This window comes from Erinaceus europaeus, chromosome X, assembly GCF_950295315.1.
Source record: "Erinaceus europaeus chromosome X, mEriEur2.1, whole genome shotgun sequence".
In the NCBI taxonomy this organism is placed as follows: Eukaryota; Metazoa; Chordata; class Mammalia; order Eulipotyphla; family Erinaceidae; genus Erinaceus; species Erinaceus europaeus.
In genome coordinates, this window is record NC_080185.1 from 21,194,453 (window position 1) to 21,221,748 (window position 27,296).

The 27,296-nt window shown below is 41.7% G+C and overlaps 1 protein-coding gene across 3 annotated transcripts in view; it reads left to right on the forward strand.

The window, feature by feature from the left end:
* The window catches only part of ARHGEF6 (Rac/Cdc42 guanine nucleotide exchange factor 6), a 168,889-nt gene that overhangs the window by 40,112 nt on the left and 101,481 nt on the right, over nt 1-27,296 (forward strand). For all 3 annotated transcript variants that reach the window (XM_007537689.3, XM_060183685.1, XM_060183686.1), the window contains exons 3-5: nt 12,822-12,906; nt 15,575-15,699; nt 16,984-17,185. In XM_007537689.3, the coding sequence (XP_007537751.1) occupies nt 12,822-12,906; nt 15,575-15,699; nt 16,984-17,185 (412 nt within the window). The remainder of the gene's footprint in view (nt 1-12,821; nt 12,907-15,574; nt 15,700-16,983; nt 17,186-27,296) is intronic.

The following is a 27,296-nucleotide window of genomic DNA, read 5'->3' on the forward strand; positions in this document are numbered from 1 at the left end:
ACCTGAATGGGGAAAGCTTCATGAGTGATGAAACAGTGCTGCAGGTATCTGTCTGCCTTTTTCCTTCCCTATCTTCCCCTTAATAAATAATAAATACCCAATAATAAATAAATAAAATATTTTATTTATTATTTTTAAAGACATTTTTTCTAATATTTATTTATTCCCTTTTGTTGCCCTTGTTGTGTTATTGTTGTAGTTATTATTGTTGTTGTTATCGATGTCGTTGTTGTTGGATAAGAAAGAGAAATGGAGAGAGGAGGGGAAGACAGAGAGGAGGGAGAGAAAGATAGACCCCTGCAGACCTGCTTCACCGCCTGTGAAGCGACTCCCCTGCAGGTGGGGACCTGGGGGCTCGAACTGGGATCCTTATGCTGGTCCTTGCGCTTTGCATCACCTGCACTTAACCCACTGCTCTACCGCCCAACTCTCCTATTTATTTATTTTTGCCACCAGTGTTATCGCTGGGGCTCAGTGCCTGCATTACAAATCCACTGCTCCTGGAAGCCATTTTTCCTATTTTGTTGCCCTTGTTGTGGTTGCCATTGCTGTTGTTGTTGGACCGGATAGAAAGAAATCGAGAGCGGAGGGGAAGGCAGAGAGGGGGAGATAAAGATAGACACCTGCAGACCTGCTTCACCGCTTGTGAAGCGACCCCCTGGGTTTGAACTGGGATCCTTACACTGGCTCTTGTGCTTTGTGCCATGTGTGCTTAACCTGCTGTGCTACCTCCCAGCCCCAGTAGAAAAAAAAATATATGTATATATGTATATATATATATATATCTGGTCCAGGAGGTGGCACAGTGGATAAAGCATCGGACTCTCAAGCATGAGGTCCTGAGTTCAATCCCTGGTAGCACATGTGCCAAAGTGATGCCTGGCTCTTTCTCTCTCCTCCTATGTTTCTCATTAATAAATAAATAAAATCTTAAAAAATATATTTTATAGAAATATTTAAAATATTTATTTATTTATTCCCTTTTGTTGCCTCTGTTGTTTTATTGTTGTAGTTAGTATTTTATTTTTTAAAGAAAGGGTTGCACTTTGAGTTTGGTTCGAATCAAGAGATTCATGATGGAGCTAAACTTGCTGGCTGTGGATTTTGTGAGGTTCAAGTAATTAGGAAGTCTGTATCAGTTAATTAAAGGGATAATAAGTCCACAGAGATAGAAGAACAGAGATAGATTATAGCTGCCCACAATTTCAGTTCAAGTCTCATGGGGGAGTGGCAAGAAGGAGAAGCAGAATTCATAAGAAGACATTTTTAAAATGATATTAAAAATAATGAACTTATAAAGAGTTAATGATTCCAGTTGATTATAATAGCTTAAACTCTCTGTGCTTTGATTCTATAATACAGTAGCTAACCAGATTTCTCATGGTCCTTTGGCTGGTCATAGAGAGTTAGTTCTTTACTGGGAGAGAGAACTATCTGGCCAGAAAATGAGAGCATCCAGTCCTCGTCCTCTTAGTGCTTCATTGTTGGGCTGAAATTAGTACATTGACATTTGGGCTTATGCATTGGCCTTTTGTGAACTTGATTCTTGTGAGTCCATTCTCAAGAGCCTTGAGAAGGGAACACCAGCTTTGGACCTTGGGAACCCAGCCAACATGCAGCCTTTGAGAGCCCCTATTCAGAGGACACGACAGTAGTCCCTCACTATACTCACTGGGTCAAGGACATCTCTCAATTTCCAGAAGGGAGACAGCCCCCCAAAACGGTGTTGTGTCCCTAGGGTCTTTACAACTGCTCAGCAGTGACAAAGCAGGGCTCAGAATCAAGGTCTTCTAAGCCTCATACCAAATCTCTTTTGAATACGCCCATGTGAACACAGCTACATGCACAAGTCAGAGTTTACCCCTTACCGAGGGCTTAAAATGGAGAGTATGGAAGGGTCAGAGTGATTGCTCACCCTGCTAGGCTGCATGCTTTGCCATGTGTGGCTCAGGCTTGAGCCCTGGGCACCATATGAGGAGTGCTACAGCACTGGGAGAAGCTCACCTTATCTCACCTTGTCTCTGCCCCTCTATTACAATGAAAAAGGCAACGAAGGAGCAGTGAAATCACATACACATGATGACCCACAAAGAAAGCAGGGGAGTAAGGTGCCAGGTGGTGGTGCACCTGGTTGAGTTCACACATTACAATGCACAAGGATGTAAGTTCACGCCCCTGACCCCCACCTGTTGGGGGAAGCTTCACAAGTGGTATAGTAGTGCTATAGGTGTCTGTCTTTCTCCCTCTCTATCTCCTCCTCCCCTCTCAAGTTCTCCCTGTCTTTATCCAATAATAAATAAATAAAAATATAAGGGGGAGCAAGATAGGAATAGAGAGGTTTTGCTTTCTTTGTTTTGTTCCACATCAAATAAGAATAGTGATCATGGGAGTCAGGCGGTGGCACAGTGGGTTAAGCACACGTGGCGCAAAGCGCAGGGACCGGTGTAAGGATCCCGGTTCGAGCCCCCGGCTCCCCACCTGCAGGGGAGTCGCTTCACAGGTGGTGAAGCAGGTCTGCAGGTGTCTATCTTTCTCTCCCCTTCTCTCTGTCTTCCCCTCCTCTCTCCATTTTCTCTCTGTCCTATCCAACAACAAAAGCAACGTCAACAATGGCAATAATAACCGCAACGAGGCTGCAACAACTAGGGCAACAAAAAGGGGAAAAAATGGCCTCCAGGAGCGGTGGATTCATGGTGCAGGAACCGAGCCCAGCAATAACCCTGGAGGAAAAAAAAAAAAAGAATAGTTATCATGTCAAAGCAAGCAGGCTACAAAAGCCATCCTCTGTATTCTTTTAAAAAAATATTTTAAATATTTATTTATTTATTCATTTTCCCTTTTGTTGTCCTTGTTTTTTTATTATTGTTGTAGTTATTACTGTAGTTATTATTGATGTTGACATTATTGGATAGGACATAGAGAAATGGAGAGAGGAGCGGAAGACAGAGAGGGGGAGAGAAAGACAGACACCTGCAGACTTGCTTCACCACCTGTGAAGCGACTTCCTTGCAGGTGGGGAGCCGGGAGCTCGAACTGGGATCCTTACACTGGTCCTTGCGCTTTGCACCACCTGCACTTAACCCACTGTGCTACCTCCTGACTCCCCATCTTCTGCATTCTAATAAGTGGAAGATCAGTGGCTAATGAGTCCAGCTAAGGGCATTATTTGTTGCTGATTTGGTGACTACTTTTAGTAGGAGATATGTAGAATTATCAAACGCGTGTTCATGGAGCCAGGAGCAGTGCCATTCAGTGAAATATGACTAAGCTGCTAAGATTCGTCTGCTTTGTCACACCATGTACTGTCCTCCCCTCCAAAGTTCAGGGGCTAACAGAGGTAGAATGCTAGGCTGTGAGAATTGGAGAATGAGCTTCAAGATGGGCTGAGTTAATTGAATAGCTTACTCAATAAGAACAGAGGAGAGATGGAATGCTCCTAAAATATCACTGAACCACTTGCTTTTCATTTGATTACGTTTTAGCTGTTGAGTGATGGAGCCTATGACAATCACTCCAGACCTAAATGAACTCTAAATAGAAGTTGATTGAGCTATACTGGAGTCACAGGATACTAAAGCTGTTCTTTATTTTTGAGTTAGTATACTGTCTGACTGAACAAAGATGTGGTGTGGGCTGTGGCTGGTTGAGTCAGGAGGTTTGAGCAGGAATTAAAGGCAAGGAATGGGGGAGCATGGTTCTGGAACTGTGGACTTGACCCTTATGGGGCCAGCCCCTCTCAGATTTGTACAGTGGTTCACAAAGTGGAACCAGATGAACAAACAAGAGTAGTTGAGGATGGCTCTTCTTGCTTTTGGTAAATTTGATCCTTGGTCTGCTGTGCCAGGGCTGACCCTCAAATGAGAAGGCCACTGAAGGAATGAGATGGATTCACTGAGGAGACAATCTAGTCTCATGGGAGAATTTCCCTTTGCCAGCAGTGGAAGGAGTCATCGTAGGCATGGTGACAGCTCACTGTACTAAGTGCCAGTGCCACTGAATTGAGAGCAATAAGGGGTTCCTCTTTGTGTGAAAGCCCAAGAATTTGTGTCCCCCCCCCACCCATTTTTAAATGTCTCATGGAAATACAAAGCATGTAAGTAGGATGAGAATGCTCTCCATCCACCCCACCCACCCTGGCACCAAAGCTCATCCCTTTGTTATTTGTACTGGTCCTATCATCTTCTTGCTCTGGGACTTAACCACTCTTGAGTGACTCTCAATGGGGGAAATGGTTGTACGTACATTTAAAAAAATCCAGGAGAGTGGTCTGGGAGGTGGTACAGTGGATAAAGCATTGAACTCTCAAGCATGAGGTCCTGAGATCAATCCCTGGCAGCACATGTACCAGACTGATGTCTGGTTCTTTCTCTCTCCTTCTTTATCATAAATAAATAAATAAAAATAATAACAAAAACATTTAATATATATATATATATGAACAAATAATGATAATAATAAGAAAATCCAGGAGAATCATGTGCAGTGAAGGTGTCAGTCAGGTAGCAGGGCTCAGTGAATCAGTAAACATTGACTCTAGGACTTCCTTTCCTGTGTTGCTTTGCCTTTATCTGTTTAGAAGAAATGCCACAAAATAGTGTACCCATTAAAACTGCAAACTACTTCAAAAGGGTGTTATTTGTAAAGCCATAGAAACACTAATTTCTTTGCAGTTTATACTGGCAGGTCCCCAACAATTCAGAATTAACACCTGGTGTTTACTGGATGGAAAGTAGATTTTGCTGTCATTGTGACTATCCTAAGTGAAAAAAAATAACAAAACTTGGGGAAACATTTATAAAGGGGATGCCTTGTCTGATTTCAGCTGTCAATGTGGGATTGGGCCTTAGACTAGGAACATGCAAAAAATCTTGAATGAATTGGAATCCCTGTCCTCACATAGTTAACTCAGAATCGTTGTTCTGTTGTTGTTGGTGGTGGACTTGAGTCTGACCTCATCCCATTGCAGGAGTGGCACCTGGACATCATCTAGCAGTAGTGTGAGAAGCAATCCTTCTGTCTCTCCTTCACAGTGGAGGGAAGGCATCCTGCTGTCCATCTGATTCTCACAGATCGGTCTGGAACTCACCAGCTCATTTTTGAACCCAAAAAGGTGTAGAGAAAATTCAACTTCTCTGGGACAATTTCATCTCATACTCAACAGGTTAGCCAGGCTGGTGGAGAGTGCTAGCAGGCGAATGCCATCTTGGCTTTGTATTGGAAAATCAAAAGCTGCATGAATGTGGAAGTTTGTGTGACCTTTTCACAAGTCCCAGTGCTTTCTAGACAGGAAAAGAACACTGCTTCTCATTTTGTTAGCCCCAAGGACTGGGGTTTGTACTAGGCACACGGTCTGTGCTATAATCTGTATTCCCTCGGTCTCCTCACACCTAGTCTATGTTGGGGGGATGCTCCCTTGCTTTTTTACCAGGTGGATGTCAGTGCCCTATGTTCTCTCCACATCACTTCTCAACTTGGTCTCACCCCTCTCAGTTCACTAAGGTATAAAAGACTAAAAACCACTGAATGTGGTGCATCTCCCTCCCACACCTCCCCTCCCAAACCAAAAGAAAAACAATTGCCATTTTAGTAAGACATCAGTCTCATGTGCATGGTCTGCGGTGGAGTTTCCAAGATCGTGTGCCTTAGGGCTTGGAGGGGTATGGTGTGGTGGACGATGCTCATAGGTGTAGTTGTTTTTCCACTTGCTCTGAGATCAGAGCCCTTAGGCAAGGCTTTCTCCATTAGACCCCAGAGGCCTCTTCCAACTCCTTCCTGTGTAGTTCCTATTGCTACAGAATAGGCTTGTATTGAGAATAGTGTTTGCGGGTAAATGCTATTGTATTGGGGTTTTCTAAAACAGGAACTGTGTATAGCTCTGGCAACTTCCTGCAAGCAGAAACAGCCACTCTCATTGATACACACTTCTCATTCTTTCTCTCTTCCTCTTCTTTCTTCTCTTTTCTCTTTCTTTTACTCTTCTTTTTCCTTTCCTTTTCTTTCATTAGGACACTGCTCAGCTCTGGCTTATGGTGCTGGGGACTGAACAGTAGAGATGGGAATTACAGAGATGGTATACTTGTGCAGGCTCATATTTGCGTCTGCTGAGTCCCCATTTGAAAAAAACAGTTGGGAGTCGGGTGGTAGCACAACGGGTTAAGCACATGTGGCCCAAAGCGCAAGGATCGGTGTAAGGATCCTGGTTCGAGCTCTCGGTTCCCCACCTGCAACGGGAGTCACTTCACAAGCGGTGAAGCAGGTCTGAAGGTGTCTATCTTTCTCTCCCCCTCTCTGTCTTCCCCTCCTCCCATTTTTCTCTGTCATATCCAACAATGATGACATTAATAACAACAATAATAACTACAACAGTAAAACAACAAGGGCAACAAAAAGGAATACATACATGAAAAAAAAAACAAAAAAAAAGAAAAAAAACAGTTATGGGACTGGGTGATCCACCAGGCAGAGCATACACACTTATCATGCCTGAGGACCTGGGTTCAAGCCCTTCAGTCCTCACTTGCATTGGTGAAGGAGGTTTCATCTGTGGTGGTGGAGCAGTGCTGCAGATGTCTCTTTTTTCTTTCTCTCTTCCTTCTCATCTCTCTCTGTCTTTTGCCCTCTATAAAAGAAATGGCCACTTGGAATGGTGGAATCATTTGGGCAGCGAAGCCTCAGTGATAACCCTGGTGGCAAAGGACAAGGAGAAGGAGGAGGAGGAGAAGAAGAAGAAGAAGAAGAAGAAGAAGAAGAAGAAGAAGAAGAAGAGGAGGAGGAGGAGGAGGAGGAGGAGGAGGAGGAGGAGGAGGAGGAGGAAGAAGAAGAGAAAGGAGAAGAGGAGGAGGAGGAGGAAGAAGAAGAAGAAAAAAGAAGAAGAAGAAGAAGAAGAAGAAGAAGAAGAAGAAGAAGGAAAAGGATATTATATATTTGCATTCCACAGGCAGATTTAAATTGTCAAGATTATGAACTATACCGCGTAATCTTAAAGTCTTTCAAATCACAAATAAAAAGTCTTGAGAAAAAAATAAATGTAGGAAGTCTCCATTTGAAATAGTAGAATTTTAAAAAAAGTTATCAGGAGTCCAGGTGGTAGAGCACCTGGTTAAGCATACATGTTACAATGTGCAAGAACCCAGGATCAAGCCTACAGGTCTGAAGGTATCTCTCTGTCTCTCTTCCTCTCTATCACTCCCTTCTCTCTTGATATCTGGCTCTCTATACCAAATAAATGAAGATAATAGAAAAATTACCAAAAAATCCATCAGTGAAGTCCTTTCTTCTTTTTTTTTAGAAGTCCTTTTTAAAACAAAGCCATGAAATAAAGAAGAGTGAGAAATTGCAAAACATAAAAATGAAACAATTTGGCAAAGAACAAGAAGCACCAGGAATTGTAATAGTGCAAATTAGAAATGGTGATAGGTAGTGGGTGGATATTTGAAACCCTTAGACAAATGGCTAATCCCTTGGTGTGTACAGTGTTTTCATGGGTGAGTGAGAGAAAGACCAACACAATAGAAAACTGTGAAAAAGAATAAAAATGGGGAGTCAGGTGGTAGCGCAGCGGGTTAAGCACACATGGTGAGAAGCGCAAGGACCAGTGTAAGGATCCTGGTTGGAGCCCAGGCTCCCCACCTGCAGGGGAATCACTTCACAGGCTGTGGAGCAGGTCTGTAGGTGTCTATCTTTCTCTCCCTCTCTCTGTCTTCCCCCCTCTTCATTTCTCTCTGTCCTATCCAACAACGACGATATCAATAACAACAACAATAATAACTGCAACAACAATAAAAAACAACAAGGGCAACAAAATGGACAATAAATAAATTTTAAAAAAGAAAAGGAATAAAAATAATATATTCTTAAAATAAATAATAACGCACAACTGTAGGTAAAGAAAATAAAACTAAATTTTCATTAAAAAGAGAAAGAAAAATCCATTGGCCAGTGGAGGGAAAGGAGAAATAATTCTTCAAATCTTCCCCCCCCACTTTCTTTGTCTTTCGTAATGATATAATTTTCCTCTTGTTGTCTACTGTAAGTCTTCAGGTTCTCATATGTAAAAAAATGAAGCCAAGTTTTTTTTTCTTTTTTATTAGTGATATAATAATGATTGGCAAGATTGTGGGATAAGAGAGGTACAATTCCCACCATCAGAGTTCCATATACTCTCCCTTCCATTGGAAACTTCCTCTGGGATTATAGACCAAGGATTTTTATGGGGTGCAGAAGGTGGGAGGTCTGGATTCTACAATTGCTTCTTTGGTGGACATGAGTAGTGACAGATTGATCCATACTCCTGGCCTGTTTCTGTCTTTCCCTAGTGGGGTAGGACTCTGGGGAGGTTAGGTTCCAGGGCACATTGGTGATGTCGTCTGCCTATGGAAGTCAGGTTGGTGTTATGGTAGCAACTGAAGTCAGGTTTTTTAAATTTTTAATTATAAAATGGAGATATTGACTAGACCATAGGATAAGAGGGGTGCAATTCTACAAAATTCCCACCAGCAGAACTCCATATCCAGTTCCCTCCCTTGAAAGCTTTCCTATCCTTTATCCCACTGAGAGTATGGACCCAGCGTTATGATGGGGTTGCAGAAGGTGGAAGGTCTGGCTTCTGTAATTGCTTCCCCGCTGAACATGGGCATTGACAGGTCAGTCCATACTCCCGGCCTATCTCTCTCTTTCCCTAGTGGGGCAGGGCTCTGGGGAGGTGGGTCTCCAGGACACATTGGTGAGGTCATCTGCCCAGGGAAGCCAGTTTGGCATCATGGTAGCATTTGGAACCTGGTGGTTGAAAAAAAGAGTTAAACACCCATGGACATCTAATCTTTGACAAAGGGACTCAGACTAGTAAATGGGGAAAGCAGAGTCTCTTCAACAAATGATACTGGAAACAATGGGTTGAAACATGCAGAAGAATGAAACTGAACCACTGTATTTCACCAAATACAAAAGTAAATTCCAAGTGGATCAAGGACTTGGATGTTAGACCACAAACTATCAGATACTTAGAGGAAAATATTGGCAGAACTTTTTTCCGCATAAATTTTAAAGACATCTTCAATGAAACAAATCCAATTACAAAGAAGACTAAGGCAAGTATAAATCTATGGGACTACATCAAATTAAAAAGCTTCTTCACAGCAAAAGAAACCACTACCCAAACCAAGAGACCCCTCACAGAATGGGAGAAGATATTTACATGCCATACATCAGACAAGAGTTTAATAACCAACATATATAAAGAGCTTGCCAAACTCAACAATAAGAAAACAAATAACCTCATCCAAAAATGGGAGGAGGACATGGACAGAATATTCACCACAGAAGAGATCCAAAGGGCCGAGAAACACATGAAAAAATGCTCCAAGTCTCTGATTGTCAGAGAAATGCAAATAAAGACAACAACGAGATACCACTTCATACCTGTGAGAATGTCATACATCAGGAAAGGTAACAGCAGCAAATGCTGGAGAGGTTGTGGGTTCAAAGGAACCCTCCTACACTGCTGGTGGGAATGTAACTTGGTCCAACCTCTGTGGAGAACAGTCTGGAGAACTCTCAGAAGGCTAGAAATGGACCTACCCTATGATCCTGCAATTCCTCTCCTGGGTATATATCCTAAGGAACCCAACATATCCATCCAAAAAGATCTGTGTACACATATGTTCTTAGCAGCACAGTTTGTAATAGCCAAAACCTGGAAGCAACCCAGGTGTCCAACAACAGATGAGTGGCTGAGCAAGTTGTGGTATATATACACAATGGAATACTACTCAGTTGTAAAAAATGGTGACTTCACCGTTTTCAGCCGATTTTGGATGGACCTTGAAAAAATCATGTTGAGTGAAATAAGTCAGAAACAGAAGGATGAATATGGGATGATCTCACTCTCAGCCCGAAGTTGAAAAACAAGATCAGAAAAGAAAACACAAGTAGAACCTGAAATGGAATTGGCATATTGCACCAAAGCAAAAGACTCTGGGGTGGGTGTGGGTGTGTGAGGAGAATATAGGTCCAAGAAGGATGACAGAGGACCTAGTGGGGGTTGTATTGTTATATGGGAATCTGGGGAATGTTATGCATGTATAAACTATTGTACTTACTGTTGAATGTAAAACATTAATTTCCCAATAAAAATAGTAAAAAAAGAAAAATTAAAAAAAAGAAAAAAGAGTTAAGATATAAAGCAGAACAAATTGTTGAATAATCATGAGCCTAAAAGCAGGTGTTTTAATGGTTAGCTTTTTCCCCAATAGATATTCTAACTACAGTAAACACCAACAAATTTTCAAATAATAGTAAATGCCCATAAATATTCAGACTAGAATTCCTTTTCCACCACTAATGTCAACAGGTGCATGAATCCCCCTTCCCCCCCTTTTTTTTTTGCCTCCGGGGTTATCGCTGGGGCTCGGTGCCAGCACTACGAATCCTTATGCCAGTCCTCGTGCTTTGTATCATGTGCCCTTAACTCACTGGGCTACCACCTGGCTCTCACGTAAACCCTTGTCTTAACAATATGTATGATAACTAATTTCCCTGTCTGTGTAATCTGCTAGCTTGGTTAAAATTACATAATAGTTCTGCAAAAAAATGCCTGCGGCACCAAAAATCCCAAATTCAGTCCCCAATACCACCAGACACTAGATCTGGGAGTGTTCTGGAAAACAGAGAAGGATTTTAGACTTTGTGGTTTCAGTAGTTACGAGAAGGAGGAGAAAAAGAGGACCAGAAGGAGTAAGGACAGAGGGAGGAGGGAGAGGAGAACAAGAAGAAGGAGAAGGAGGAGAAGGGGAGGAAAAAGAAGAAGGGGGTTGAATAAAGAAGAGCCACCAAACTGTCTCTAAGACTTTGTAAGAACTGTGGTGATTATCACTGGGGTGGCACTGGGGTCACAGAACTTTAATGTGCAATGTGGAGCTGTATCACTGTACTCTTATAATCTTCTAACACATTATTAAATCACCAATTAAAGTGCATTTTAAAAAAGAACTATTCAGGGACTGGGGAGGCAGCATAATGGTTCTGCAAAAAGACTCTCCTACCTGAGGCTCTGAAGTCCCAGGTTCAATCCCCAGCACCACCATAAGCCAGAGTTGAGCAGTGCTCTGGTCTTTCTCCCTGTATTTCTCTCTCATTAAAATAAAATAATTAAGTAAAAATAAATCTCATTGACCTTTAAAAGACCTAATCAGGTATATTTTAAAATACTTATTGGGAGATAGCAGAACTCTGGCATGTTTGGTAATGGGGCTCAAGCTTGAGGCCTCATACACTTCTCGGCTGCCTACTTCTCTTAATTATTTAATTAAGGCTCTGCAGCTTCACTGCTCCAGGCTGACTTTCAGATAGAAAGAAAGACAGAGAAAGACACCACAGCACTGAAGAATGTGGATTGTGCTCATGACAAAGCAAGCACTCTATCCAAGTGAGCTATCTTCTGCCTTATTTATTTATTTTAAAAAATACTTTAAAATTATTTTTAATGAGATACAGAGAGAAAGATAGATAGATAGCTGTCAGAGCACTGCTTAGCCCTGGCTAAAACTGGTGCTGAAGATTGAACCCAGGATGATAGGAGCCACAGGCAGTTTTTTTTTGTTTATTTTTTATTTTTTGGCTCCAGGGTTGTTGCTGCGGCTTGGTGCCCGCACTAGGAATCTACTACTCCTAGTGGCCATTTTCCTCCCTATTTTATTGGATAGGACAGAGACAAATTGAGAAGGTAGGGGAAGCTAGAGAGGGAGAGAAAGATAGATACTTGCAGATCTGCTTCACTGCTTGTGAATTGAACCCCCCCCCCCGCAGGTGGGAAGCTGGGTGTTTGAACCAGGATCCTTGCACAGGTCCTTGTGCTTCATACTATGTGCAGTTAATCTGTTGCTCCACCACTTGACCCCCTGAAATAAATACATACTTATTTAAAAAACTTTTTAAAATTTTATTTCTTTCATGTGGGATGGAGAGAGAGAGAGAAGGAGAGGGGGGGGCTCAGATAATTACTCTGATGCATGTGGGCCTGCAAATAAACCAAGAATCTCAGGGCATGTGAGTCCTGTGCTCTGCCGGCTGAGTTACTTCCCCACCACTCAACTGTATTTCAAATAATAACTAATGGGGATGTTCACTAGAGACATTCACATATCAGAATGATGAGTGACATCTTGCATCTATTAGTGCTCTGTTACTCAGAATTGCTCAGTATCAGGAAGGCCAGTGTTCATATCTGGAAAAGTCACTGAAGACCAGGCTGACTCCATTGGCTCAGGAAGGCACAGGCTCAGATCTGTGAAGACGAGCTGAGCATTGGCAAGGCCGAACAGCAGAGGGCAGGACCTGAGGCTAGGAGTTGGATTGAAAACATGGGTGGCAGTGAGAAGGCTGGGGGATTGCTGAGTTAAGTGCATAGACTGCAGGTGGAAGTGTGGGAAAGGCTTCACTTTCTTTGTAGCCTATTAAGGACATGATGTTGTTGACTGTAACCCAGGCATGTGAGTTTCCTATAACTGGACTGAAAGTATTGATATATTCAGGTCAGGAGAGGGGCCCTTCTGTGCTCAGTGCATTTCCTGGTGGGCCCTGCCTTCTCTGTGTGGCTCTCATTTCCCATTACAGCTTCTCTCTGACTCACTGATGGCCTACCACATGTCATTAGGCAGCTCTGCTGCTACTTTCATTTCTCCCAAAGGTATATAGTGGTTTGGGGCTGGGCTTTTGACATTTTTTTTTCTCCTCCAGAAAGCTAGAGGAAGTGGCTTTTTGGTAGTTTAGTTTGTTGGGTCGAGTACTACCAGTGTGTGAGCACTTTCAATTTTCTTTTCTCTTAGGTATTTGATCCTGATGACCTTTATTCAGGGGTCGATTTCTCCAAGGTTCTGAGCACTCTTTTAGCTGTCAACAAGGCCACAGAAGGTAAGCAGTGCCTGTGATTTATGAGTCCTGGAGTGACATGTTTGGATCCCTGTGTTTCTGATTAGTCTAGGAGCCAAATGTGACCAGGATCGCTGTATTTATACAGTTTTCTTCTCCCTTCCCTAAGTAAGCCCCAAAGAGTGCCCAATGCTTTAATTTTTCATGCTTTAGAAATTAAACATATCTATGACAGATGTTATTTTAATGCCCTTAATATGGTAAGAACCCAGCAACTATTTCTTTTTTTTAAATTTTTAAAAAATATTTATTTTATTTATTTATTCCCTTTTGTTGCCCTTGTTGTTTTATTGTTGTAGTTATTATTGTTGTTGTCATTGTTGGATAGGACAGAGAGAAATGGAGAGAGGGAGGGGAAGACAGAGAGGAGGAGAGAAAGACAGACACCTGCAGACCTGCTTCACCGCCTGTGAAGCGACTCCCCTGAAGGTGGGGAGCCGGGGTTCGAACCGGGATCCTTATGCCGGTCCTTGTGCTTTGCGCCACCTGCGCTTAGCCCGCTGCACTACAGCCCGACTCCCAGCAACTATTTCATCCAGAGCTATTGAGTAGACAACTGAGCATAACAAGACTGGAGAATCAAATAAGAAAGTTCCCCTTTTCATAAAGTTTACAAAATATAGTCATTACTTCCCTTTCCCCACTAGAGAGATCTTGGTTCTCATAGTTTTGCATTTATCTTTGTTCATGTAAAGGAACCCCTCCTTAACCTTGCACTGGAAATGAAACTTTTAGTTCATAGTGTATGAAAACAATAGGTTTTATTTTAGTGTTTAATGCCCGTCACATTGAAGGCAATAAGTACAGACTCAAGTAATGCAGAGATAATGATGATAAAAATATAGTATCATTTCTCTGAGGCAACAGCATCTTACATTCTTCTGGGTATTAATAATCAGAATTAGAATGTTTTTATCCCTTAACATGAGTCTAGTGCTGGGAGCCATGAGTGGTCTCATTCAATTCGTGAAACAACTCTGAGGGTGGGTATTATTATTGGGTTCATATTTAGATAAAGGCAGACCCTGCCAACATGCATGTCTAGTGGAGAAGAAATTATAGAAGCTAGACATCCCACCTTCTGCACCCCATAATGATTCTGGATCCATACTCTCAGGGGGATAAAGCATACAGGACCTTCCTATGGAGGGGATGGGATTTGGAACTCTGGTGGTGGGAGTTGTGTGGAATTGTATCCCTCTTATCCTACAATCTTGTCAATAATTATTAAATCAATAATTGAAAAAAAAAAAGAAAGAAAGGTAGACGCACACTTGGTAGACCTGGGATTCAAGCCTGTATACAACTGATGCCAGAACCCTGATGCTCCAACATGGGTCTTACTGTTCAGACTGTTGGCGAATCAATAAGCTGTATGCCCAGCACTGCCAGGTGTCACACAGGCAAAGTAAGACCTGTCCTCCACCCTGGAGAAAATTACTGTCTATTTTGGGCAGCTCAACTTACCCACGTGAAACAATTAGAGAACAAGAACAGACAATATAGTCAAGTGCCAAATAGAATGGAGCATCTAGGAAGCTATCAAGTAATTATAGTTTTAGTCAAAGGAGCTGTAGATAATGGCAATAAATGTGAAAATACTTCTCCAAAGTTGTTCTTTTGCTATTTGAAAAAAAATGCTTTTGAGCTATTGCAAGGCATATAGCAGAAAGTACAGCTAATTCAAGTAACTATATTTAAAATACATGCCAAGTATCCAGTTCTGGGCAGGGAGGAGCATATAATTCTAGCATTATGCCATACAAATTATATGTTCCTTTGCCAAACTCTCCCAGCAAGTTTTACAGTCTCTTCCCTTGCCACAGATATTTATAAAATACAAGGAGGTGAAAGTTAAAATCCACAGCATCAAGGAAATTACTTGGATACTGAGCTTGTCGCCTAGGGAATGTTTGGGCTTTAGACTTTTGCAGTTTATATCTTTTAAAAATAAATGGAGAGGATGGAACCCTCATTTGAATTTGTCAAGAAGCCAGCTCCTCTCTCTCAGCTACTCTACATGCTGAAAACCTCCTGCTCAGTGCTGGGTGATCGGATTTCATTAGGCTTCAAGGAAGAGGAGATTCTAGGGTGTGATTTTAGAAAAGAAATTATTCTAATCTTAAGATTGAACCTTTCCCAGACATACATTCTCTGTCATTCTCACCCCCTTCACAGTCTCAAAGAGTTTAACATTTTACATGCCACACATATTGTTATATGTGAGTAAGAGAAGAACCACTCTGTTGTGTACAAAAAAAAAAAATCAAGGAGAGAAATTTGAAATATTTCAAAGTAATAAGAGCCACAAACAGCTGTTTGGTACCCAATATAGTTCTGCCTGGGCTAACAGGGCATATCACTGCAACTGGTTCAAGAGGGAAGAGTTGTAGGGAGATGGGTTAAGAGAAAATGTGGTTCTGTCGCTGTTTTTCATTCTACTGGAGAGCAATGGCCAGTAAGGTTAAGAAAAAGAAGTTGACTGCCAAAAATGGAGAGGGAGGGGGGTGGTGGGAATGCGCTACACTTGCCATGTTCATGATGTTAACAGTCCAGATTCTGACCAGCTTTTCTTTGAGAATCTTCTGTGACAGATCCTAGTCTATTGTAACTGTTTTTTTTTTTTTTTTTATTTTCCTCCTTTTCACAGATCAGCTGTCAGAGAGACCATGTGGACGTTCCTCTTCTCTTAGTGCTGCTACTAGTTCTCAGACAACCCCCCAGGGAACTGTTTCTAGCACAGCGCCAGGACTGCAAAGGCAGTCAAGGGCAGTGGTAAGTAGAGCCTCCAACCACCCCTGCCTGTTTAAAGATCCTTGACCTTTGATCCTCAGCCTGGTTGCATCTCCCTAAGTGGTGAGATAGGCATTATGTTTGCCTAGGATGTTGCTGAGAGAACAAATTGTGAATCAAGCAGCCATTCTGGGGCTGGCTGGCTGGCTGGCTGGTACAAATCAAAGGTTAGAGGGGCAGAGTCAGAAAATGAGGCTAGGTACTCCCCAAGGTCTGCCCCATTGAGTAAGTTGTTTATCCAAGAAAGCTATGTAGATATAGGTCAGATGACTACCTTCTGGTGGCAGTTTCTTGTTATTTTCTGGACTCCTGTTTTGGTGGGAGAATGGAAAATAGTGCCTGGCCTTATAGTAGACAATCAAACTATCTTAGGTGCTGTCACCCTCACTATTGCCATCTTCCTTTTCCTTTCTGCTTTCTTAATGAACCAGCGATGAGCTCCTGTGTTGGTATCCTTTGGTCATTTATTAGCCTTTGGTCTTAGTGGGAGTTTTCCTCTGGGAAGAAATGCCCTCATCTTCAGCTCCTTGTTTCTTATCAAAAGCTGCCCACTTGGTCTTAGCCATCACAATTTTGTATTTCCAAAGCACTTAATCTTTTCAGACCCTAGATGCCTTGGAGATTAATGTTATGTTTTTACCTACTTTCAATCATCTCAAATTATATATAAAGCTTCCTGTGTGTGAACTTATGGGCTGTGCATTTCGGGTAAAGATCCATTGTATTCATTAGCTTCTCCAAGGGACCCATGACAAGTTCAGAACTCCCATCAGAGGTAACTGACGGCATTTGATCTTTGCATGTGACTGAATCTTAGCCAAAATAAGATATTACTAACTGGGAGGTGGGAGGCAGTTTTTTTTTTTTCTAATGAGAGTGGGTTAGTACCTGATCTTCGCCATATATTTATGTTAACACTGTGGCTATGTGTTTGGTAGAGGCAGGCTGGAATAATTTGTCATTATTTTGCTTCCTGGGATGGGCAAATAATTGGCGAGGACAAAAGGGAATGAAAGCTATGGCTTGCTCTAAAACATATGCTCAAAAGCACAGAAGTTTGCTTATTATTTTGATGGGTTTACTAATTTTCCCTGTCTCTGCCAGGCCCATCTATATTAGACCCACCCCTAACCTAAAATCTCAGGACTGAGATGGACCTTGGATTTTGTCCTCAGCCACCCCACTTTATCTGTCTATATTCATATGTTTTCTGTCCCTGCCTCATATAAAACAGGGCTTAATCTGGTGTGGCTTTTGTTTCTCTAGGAGATGACGGAAAATGGAAGTCACCAGTTGATAGTGAAGGCGAGGTTCAACTTTAAGCAGACTAATGAAGATGAACTGTCAGTCTGTAAAGGGGACATCATTTACGTCACTAGAGTTGAAGAAGGAGGCTGGTGGGAAGGCACATTAAATGGGAAAACAGGCTGGTTCCCTAGTAACTATGTGCGAGAAATTAAATCCAGTGGTAAGTGAATCTTTTAAGTCTTTTTGAATGTAACTCTTGTAGTTGATGAAATTCTTACTGAAAAATCTGTCCTTTTAATTGGTTAACAGAAATGGTTTATACTTGTGTGAGTGTGAGTGAGTGTGTAAGTGTGTGTGTGTGTGTGTGTGTGTGTGTATGTGTACGTCAAAAATAAGACTAGAACAGAACTAGGAAAAATCTGTGATTAGATATTTTGAAATGAAAACATATTTAGATTACATCAAGGCAGCCAAAAGCTAAAAAAGTAAAGGAATTCAAATCTTAGACAACTGTTTTACCTTAACTATGCCCCCCTTCTGTCTACTAAATCTAGCCCATGTGATATAGTATATAACCCTTCCTGTTACTCTCAGAATCACCATAGCAGAACACAGTAATAAAAGAGGTCTGTGCTGGCTCCTTTAAAAACAAACCAAGACACAACACCCTAAGCTCTGTAAATGACCTTAGAGATGTGTGCAAGAAAGAACAATTACAGGACTGCAGGAAACTGCCTGGTTGCTTTGATTCAGAGTAAGATTGCTCTTAACTCATTGTATACTGTTAACTGCTTATCTTTTTTTTTTTTTTTGTCTTTTTTCATGATACTCAGAGAACAAAATGTAATTGCTCTCCAGGAGTCTTCCTAGAACTTTCTTAGGCAATTTGCTTTGTATTGTTTCTACAAGTAGGCCTTGCTCATACTACCAAACAACAACTTCACAAATGATATATAAAAAGCATGTTGCAATACAGATAAGAATAAAACAATTATTTGCATTAATTTACCTTTTCAATTTTTAAAACATTTATTTATTTTACCAGAGTACTGCTCAGCTCTGGCTTATGGGGCGCAGGGAACTGAACCTGGGACTTTGGAGCCTCAGGCATGAGAGTCTCTTTGCATAGCCATTATGCTATCTACCCCCACCTATGTGTAGATTTCTTAGCATTTTTAATGCTGGGAATCAAGTAGTTCCTGTTGAGCCCTGAAACTTTTTTTTTTCAGACTTTATTTGGAATTTTCTTGTCTTGATGATTTTCACAGCTGATTCTACCCTTGCTATGTCTTTTAATTGATACAACCTGACTGTGAGGGTCATGGAACAATTCTTCAGGTTCATTCCAACGTTGTTCCCTGCTTCATTGTTTACACCTGCAAAGCTGAATCCCACAGAACTGGCTTCTTTGCCTGGGAAGCCCAGGCTTTGTTGATGGTACGTGGGGAGTGGACAGAGAGCAATTCATTGTTGTAACGTCTCTCACTGAGATGTCACTTCCTTAAGGACTGCCCAGGCTGTTTGACCTGGCCTCTGAACTTGCTGCTTCTTATGTTGTTGTTTTGTTTTGTTTTTGTTTTTGCCTCCAGGGTTATTGTTGGGCATCAGTGCCAGCACTACAAATCCTGAAGGCCAATTACCCCTTTTTATTGGATAGGACAGAGAGAAATTGAGAGGAGTGGGAGACAGAGAGAGGGGAAGAGAGAGAAAGACAGACAGACAGAGAGAGAGAGAGAGAGAGAGAGAGAGAGAGAAACTTTCAGACCTACTTTGCCACTTGTGAAACTTCAATGGGGAGTGGGGGTTCGAACCTGGATCCTTGCATGGGTCCTTGTGCTTCATACTATGTGTACTACTACCACCCAACCCTCACCCCAACCTGTTGCTTCATTATAGTCATATATCATTTAAAACTTTGGTCAATGGCAAAGTACATATGATAACCATATCTACAACAGGCGTCTCAATCATCTATCTATACATACCATAGAGCCTGGGTGTAATGTACATGGCCTGCCATGTGAACCATGATGGAAAATACCTAATAATGCTTTTTTCTCAGAACTGGTCCTTGTTGTTAAACAAAGCATGAAATGTACTCTGCTTTTTTTTTTTTTTTTAAATAAAAAGGAAACATTGACAGAACCATAGGATAAGAGGGGTATAACTGCACACAGTTCACAATCCCACCACCAGAACTCTGTATCCCATCCCCTCCCCTGATAGCTTTCCTATTCTTTAACCCTCTGGGAGTATGGACCCAAGGTCACTGGGGTATGCAGAAGGTGGAGGGTCTGGCTTCTGTAGTTGCTTCTCCGCTGAACATGGGCGTTGACAGGTCGATCCATACTCCTAGCCTGCCTCTCTCTTTCCTTAGTAGGGTGGGGCTCTGGGGAATTGGAGCTCCAGGACACACTGGTGGGGTTGTCTGTCCAGGGAAGTCTGGTTGGCATCCTGCTAGCATCTGGAACCTGGTAGCTGAAAAGAGAGTTAACATAAAAGGCGAAACAAGTTGATTGTTGATCATTCATGAACTTAAAGGCTGGAATAGTGCAGATGAAGAGTTGGGGTTTACTCCATTTTGTAACGTCAGGCGTGGAATGTCAACCCTTCAGCTTCATTACTTGGGTGAGACCTTTCCTTTCATAGTATTCTCTAATTCCATTCCAGGTGGTTCACTTCCTAACAGAGTCCCAAAACCTAGATATAGACCAGGTCCCGTGAGATAGAGCATATATTCGCATGTATCCGTAAATCAGGGCAAAATATACACCTGAAAGCAAAAAAAAGCAATAGTCTGCAGTGAGTCAGTATAAAGTTCCTAATGAAATAGTATCTAATTAGACTAAGATACCCTCCTCACCTACTTCCTATTACAGTTTTCTCACTCCAAAGCTAACCTTAGCAAAACAAGGACTGAGAAAGCTGAATAAGGGCAAGAGACTGGCATACTTTAATGATGACTCTTTAGTCACTATCAGGCCACCCCATCAGCTGGGGCCCTAGTTGGGGAGTCCTGAGATTCCCAAACAGACATGATGGGCCTAGACCTTAAATAAATCTCTTTCACCTTGTTACCAGTCATCTCTATCAGAAACAACAAAATAGACCCCTTTGTGGGCCCCCCATAGGACTTTGCTCTCAACTTGGATCAACAGTGGTAGAGAATGTTCCATCCTCTGAAGGGAGGATGGACAACATATGCTATACCTGAGGAAGATGGGTCGATATTGGGGCAGCTTGGAATGTTCCTACTCATGACCACAGAATGTGAGCTCAGATGCAGAGGTCATGTAGGCTCCTAAGCTGAATATGGGCCCCAGACCAAATCAAATCAGTGGGGTTTACAGTCAACAATATTTATACCCCTTTCCCTTATTAGGGAGTTACTCTCTTCCCTGATCCAGCTTTCTGGTCCTTTTCCAGCCATGACATCATCTCCCCAGACAATAACTTGGATCTACCTGTATATCAGATTTCAGGTTAAGGGAAAAAAAAAAAAACACAACTAGTATAGCCACAGGCCCTTTGGAATATAACTAAAATATGCCTACTAGCTATGAACTCTGCTTTTGAACTCAGTGATGAAGGGACACGCCGAGCACTGGCTCTGATTTAAGCACTTTTGGTATAATATAAGGCTCAGAGCTCAAAGGAGTTAATTCCCACCTTCGAGAAGAGGTTTCCCATATGACTCAGACTAATCAGCTATATCAGTGTGATCTATTGGTGGGAATGTATGCCACAGCCATTCACATGTTCAATTCAGTCAGCTGTCAAATTGAAGGAGAGATGCAAACCACTAAGACTGGTCTTAGACTGGCATGCTAGGCGTCAGTGGTTTGGTTTCGGGAGTTCATTCAGGGGGAAGGAAAGGTCATCGGTCAGAGAGAGACTATGAGTACAACCTGGAGGAGACTTTAGGACCATATGTTGCACACTGGTCTGATTTGATGCCCCAGTATAGACACCATATCTCAGAAATGTGCTATCAGGATCGCCTATTAATTTTCATTGAAGTGGGGCCTCTCAAATACCCCGGTTTGTATTTGTTTTGCCTTTCACGTGTCTGCTTATCAATGTCTTCCTAAGCTACTCTATCTGTGCTGTTCCTCCTCCCCATCAGCCAGAGTCACTACAATGTCCATACACATAACATTTCTTTTATTATTATTATTTTTCTTAGTGATCTAATATTAACTTATAGAATTGTAAGATAATAGGAGTATAATTCCATACGGTTCCCACCACCAGAGTTCTGTGTCCCATCTCCTCCATTGGAAACTGTAGTAGTTCTCCCAAGGCCATCTTTCTTTCTATATATGTATATTTCCCCCCATTTTTTTTGAAAGGCCTACCTTCACTTTCTGTCTAAGTGGCCCCTACACCTATTACTACTTCCAGGTGTCTTTCCTTTTTTCCTCTCCTCTCTCAGATAAGAGAAATAATTTTTGGCTTCCTCTGGTGTTTTCCAGTTCCACTTCCCTTTTATTGATGATATAAAAACAAGATTCCAGGTGACAAATGCTTCGGGTCCTGGTAGAATGGGGGTACCAAGCCCTCTGATTTCCTTTCTCTATCATTTATCCCTCTGGGAGTATGGACCAGAATTTTCTTTGGGTGGAGAAGGTGGAATCTCTGGTTTCTGTAATTGCTTCTCTACAGGACATGGCCTGTCTTTCTGTATACACATAATATTTCAATAGTTCAAGACCATGATAGTGCATTGAAGTATTGGCACATTAAAAAAAAAACTACTAGAAATTTAATAATGGTTAAAAACACTGTAAGATAACAGGCGTACAATTCCATACAGTTCCCACCACCAGAGTTCCATGTCCTATCCCCTCCACTGGGAATTTCCCTATTCTTTATCCCTCTCAGAGTATGGACCAAAATTCTTTATGGTAGTGCAGAAGGTGGAAGATCTAGCTTCTATAATTGTTTCTCTGCTGGACATGGACATTGGCAGGCATATCAGGGCTTATAACATGTTTTGTTGAGATGTAGGTGTCAAATTGTTGTTGACTTGAGTTATTTCCCACACCAACTCTTGCTGACCCACTGAATAGAGAGTAGGTAAAAACCTGTGCACATTAGACACTCAATGCTAAGCTGTTTAGTCAAGAAAATGCCTTCCTTCCTCCCTTCCTCCTTCCCTCCCTCCTCTTCTTCCTTCCTTCCTTCCTTCCTTCCTTCCTTCCTTCCTTCCTTCCTTCCTTCCTTCCTTCCTTTCTTTCTTTCTTTCTTTCTTTCTTTCTTCCTTTTACTATTCAGCTCTAGTTTATGGCGGTGTAGGGGATTGAACCTGGGACTTTTGGAGCCTAAGACATGAGAGGACTTTCCATAACCATTATATTATCTATCCCTGCAAGAAAATACTTTTCAGTAAAAAAGATTTATGGGGGGCCAGGTGGTGGTACACCTGGTTAAGCGCTCACATTACAGTGCTCACATTATAGGTTCAAGCTCCTGGTCCCTATATGCAGTGGGAAAGCTTCATGAGTGGTGAAGCAGGGCTGTAGGTGTCTTTCTGTCTCTCTCTCCCTGCATATCTCCTACTTCCTTCTCAATTTCTCTCTGTTTCTATCTAATAATAAATCAATAAATAAAAATAAAAAATATTTAAGTATTTATGAGAAAGGGAGAGAGAACTGGAACATCACTCTGTAATATGTGGTGCCAGGAGTTGAACTTAGTACCTCATTCTTGAAGGACTAACACTTTATCTACTATACCAGTTCCCAGGTAGCTCCTTATCAATTTTTAATTTATTTTATTTAATATTTTCCCAGAACATTGCTCAATTCTGGCTTATGGTGGTGCTGAGGATTCAACCTGGGATTCCAGAGTCTCAGATATAAAAGTCTTTTGCAAAACCATTATGCTGTCTCCCTAGCCTCAATTTTTATTTTCTATTATGTCAATACTGACATGAAATCAAAGGAAAGAAGATTTGTCTTTAAGGAATTAAAAACATGATTCATATAGTAAATGCATATCACACCAAAATGAAACCCTCAGTGTAGAATCTTCTAAAAAATATTGATTTTTGAGAAAGAGAAAGAGAAAGAGAGAGAGGGAGAGAGGGAGAAGGAGATGGAGGGAGGGAGGGAGGAGGGAGAGAGGGAGAGAGAGAGCTATATGAACCAGAGCATTACTCTGGCACATGTAATGCTGAGGATTGAACTTGGGACCTCATGCTTTTAAGTCAACACTAGCCACTGTACCACCTCCTGGGCCACATAAGTGGTAGAGTTTTAAACTTCATTGCCATGCAGCCTCTCAGGCAATTTATGCAGTTGAATCAGACATGAGACTATAGAATTCTGTGATCTCCACTTGCTTATTGTTGGGTCAGACTTCTAACACTGAGGTCACTGGAATAGTCAGCAATTCTGGCATATTCAGGCAGGGTAGCCCAGGACACTGTTCAGGCTTGATTTTGAAGCCAAATGAGGATCCACTGTCTGGTGTCATACAAAGCCAAACATTGTTACACTAACTTTAGCAAGAAAAGAGAAAGCTCTTTCATGTAGTTTGGAGAGCAACTGGGAAGCTCCAGTGCTATAGTGTCCCTCTGTGCGCCTCTCTCTATATCAACAACAACGCAAAAAAAGAATAAAAAAGTCAGCCCAGGAGTGGTGAAATTGTGCAGGCTTGAGACCCTAGTGCATATATGAATCACACACACACACACACACACACACACACACACACACACACACACACACACACACACACGCGCGCGCGCGCTCCTGGTCTCTACCTACAGGGGATATGAACTTAACTAAGGATGACAAAAACTGCATATCAGTGACATTATGAAGCCATTTCACTAGCCCACCTTGCCTACCCCTGAAGCTTCTGTTACATAAGAAAAATAAATTTATTTTGAAGCAAAAATATATATTTTTTCAAAAACTTACACATGAAGATATATGCATAAGTCATATTATGTAGCCTACGGAAGATGTACTAATGACCCCCTTTCCATCTGAATCAGATACACTCAATAACAAGACAATTAGCCATTTAGACAGTTTTCAGTCCTCATAAAAATAAATGATAACCTGTAAACTGATTTCAACTTCAACATAATTTCTCCCAGTACATCAGTATCACAGTAAATCCTATCTCTTTTGTTTCTGTGTCTATTTCCCTCCACCAGGGTTCTTGCTGGGACTTGGTGCCTGCATGATGAACCCACTGCTCCCAAAAGCCATTTTTCCTTTAAAATAAAACTTTTTTTTGACAGGAAAGAGAGAAATTAGAGGGGGAAGAGATAGGTAGATAGAGAGATACCTGCAGACCTATTTCACCACTTGTGAAGCTGCCGCCCTGCATGTGGGTATCAGGGACTTGAACCCAGGTCCTCATACACGTGTGCGCAACTGAGTGCACCACTGCCTGTCCCCTTATTTCTGTTTTAGTTACTGAGAAAGGCTAAGGTTTGTTAGGATTTTGCTTTAAACTTTCCTGGCAAAATTTCCATGCCACGAAAATTGTTGAGGTAGATATTGCTTGAGCTGGTATTTCAGGCAAATTCTGTGTTTTTGGTAAATAATTCACTTAAGAGAGCATTTAATCTTATTCTCAAACTTGTTATTTAGCAAGCACATGTGGATATAAATGAGGGGATTAGGTAGATGGTTAATTAAATTCATATTAAGGCAGATTAAGAAATGACTCTTCCTCCTCATTATAACTCCAAGCTAGGACTGAACTTTATTTAGACTTCCTTGTTTAGTCTCCGGTTTGCATTTCATAGCGTCTCACAGCCAGAGAAACTAGTTTTCACTAGATTTCTTCTTGTTTTGTCATCAACAACAGATTTTCCATCAGCAAAGGAGGGAAAAAAAAACAAAAGTTTAGTGGGAAGGGATCTTTGCATCAAGATTAGGAAGGTTTCTTATGACTATATCTGTGTGATACTGTTATTGGCAAGTTACATTATATCAAGTAATCCATCTGAATTCACTTTGAGTTTTTTTCTGCACTGAGCGAATTCAAGTGGCCAGTCTTGTCATTGCTTTAGAAATGTCACCTGAAAGGTTTATGTTTTCCTGTTAGTTCTGGTTAGGTCACTTTGAACCTCCCTTATGGACCGAACCTGTCTCCTATGAACCTCCAGATATTATTTAAAAATATATTTTAGGGGGAAGGGCAGTGGCACTCACAGTTTAGTGTACATGTTACCATGTGCAAGGACCCAGTTTTGAGCCCATGCTCCCCACCTGCTTGGAGGATACTTCATGAGCGGTGCAGTAGATTTGTAGGTATCTCTCTTTCTCTCTCCGTCTCTCTCCCCCTTCTATCTTCCCCCTTTTAATTCTTCTTTGTCCTATCCGATAAAAAAAAAAATAGAAAGAAAAGAATAGGAAAAAGTGACCACCAGGAGCAGTAGATTCATAGTGCTCCCACCAATGATAACCCTGGTGGCAGAAAAAAAATTATTTACTTATTGATTTTGGGTAGAGACAGAAAGAAATTGAGAGGGAAAGGAGAGATCAAGAGAGAGAGAAAGAGAAGAGGGGTGGGTGGCCGGGTGGTGCACCTGGTTTGGTGCACACACGTTACAGTGTGCAAGGACCTTGGTTCAAGCCTCACCTCTCTCCCTTTTCTCTCTCATTTTTAAAAAAAAAAATTTATTTATAAAATGGAAACACTGACAAGACCATAGGATAAGAAAGGTACAATTCCCACCACCAGGACTCCATATCCCATCCCCTCCCCTGATAGCTTCCCTATTCTTTATCCCTCTGGGAGTATGGACCCAGGGGCATTATGGGGTGTAGAAGGTGGAAGGTCTGGCTTCTGGAATTGCTTCCCTGCTGAACATGGGTGTTGACAGGTCAATCCATACTCCCAGCCTCTCTCTCTCTCTTTCCCTAGGAGGGCAGAGCTCACCTGAGAGGGTGACTCAGGTTCAAGCCCAGCCACCACCACACTTTGGGAAGCTTTGATGCTGGGTTATCGTTCCTTCTATGCTCGCCCTTTCTTTCTTTCTTTCTTTCTTTCTTTCTTTCTTTCTTTCTTTCTTTCTTTCTTTCTTTCTTTCTTCCTTTCTTTCTTTCTTTCTTTCTTTCTTTTTTCTTTCTTCCTTCCTTCCTTCCTTCCTTCCTCCCTCTCTCCCTCCCTCCCTCCCTTTCTTTCTTTCTTTCTCTCTTTTGTTCTTTCGTTCTTTCTTTCTTCTTTCTTTCTTTCTTTCTTTCTTCCTTCCTTCCTTCCTTCCTCCCTCCCTCCCTCCCTCCCTCCCTTCCTCTCTTTCTTTCTTTCTTTCTTCCTTCCTCCCTCCCTCCCTCCCTCCCTCCCTCTCTCCTTCCTTCCTTCCTTCCTCCCTTCCTCCCTCCCTCCCTCCCTCCCTCCCTCTCTTTCTTTCTTTCTTTCTTTCTTTCTTTCTTTCTTTCTTTCTTTCTCTTTTGTTCTTTCGTTCTTTCTTTCTCCCTTCTTTCTTTCTTTCTTTCTTTCTTTCTTCCTTCCTTCCTTCCTTCCTCCCTCCCTCCCTCCCTCCCTCCCTCCCTCTCTCCTTCCTTCCTTCCTTCCTTCCTCCCTCCCTCCCTCCCTTCCTCTCTTTCTTTCTTTCTTTCTTTCTTTCTTTCTTTCTTTCTTTCTTTCTTCCTTCCTTCCTCCCTCCCTCCCTCCCTCCCTCCCTCCCTCTCTCCTTCCTTCCTTCCTTCCTTCCTTCCTCCCTCCCTCCCTTTCTTTCTTTCTTTCTTTCTCTCTTTTGTTCTTTCGTTCTTTCTTTCTTCTTTCTTTCTTTCTTTCTTTCTTTCTTCCTTTCTTTCTCAGGGGATTAATGGTTTATAGTCAACAGTAAAATACAACAGTTTGTACATGTGTGACATTTCCCAGTTTTCCACATAGCAATTCAACCCCTTCTAGATCCTCCTCTGCCATCATGTTCCAGGACCTGAACCCTCCTCCATACTCCAGAGTCTTTTTAAAAATTTATTTATTGGGGGATTAATGTTTTACATTCGACAGTAAATGCAATCGTTTGTACATGCATAACATTTCTCAGTTTTCCACATACCAATACAACCCCCACTAGGTCCTCTGTCATCCTTTTTGGACCTGTACACTCTCCCCCACCCACCCCAGAATCTTTTACTTTGGTGCAATACACCAAACCCAGTCCAAATTCTGTTTTGTGTTTTCATATTTTTCATTTTTTTATTATTAGTTATTTAATAATGATCAACAAGAGGTAGAATTCATATAATTCCCACCAACAGTATCTCTCTATTTCTAACTGAAAAAGTTGGCCCACAGTGGTGAAGCCCCAGTGATGGAAAAAAATAAACAAAATAAACAAACAAACAAACAAA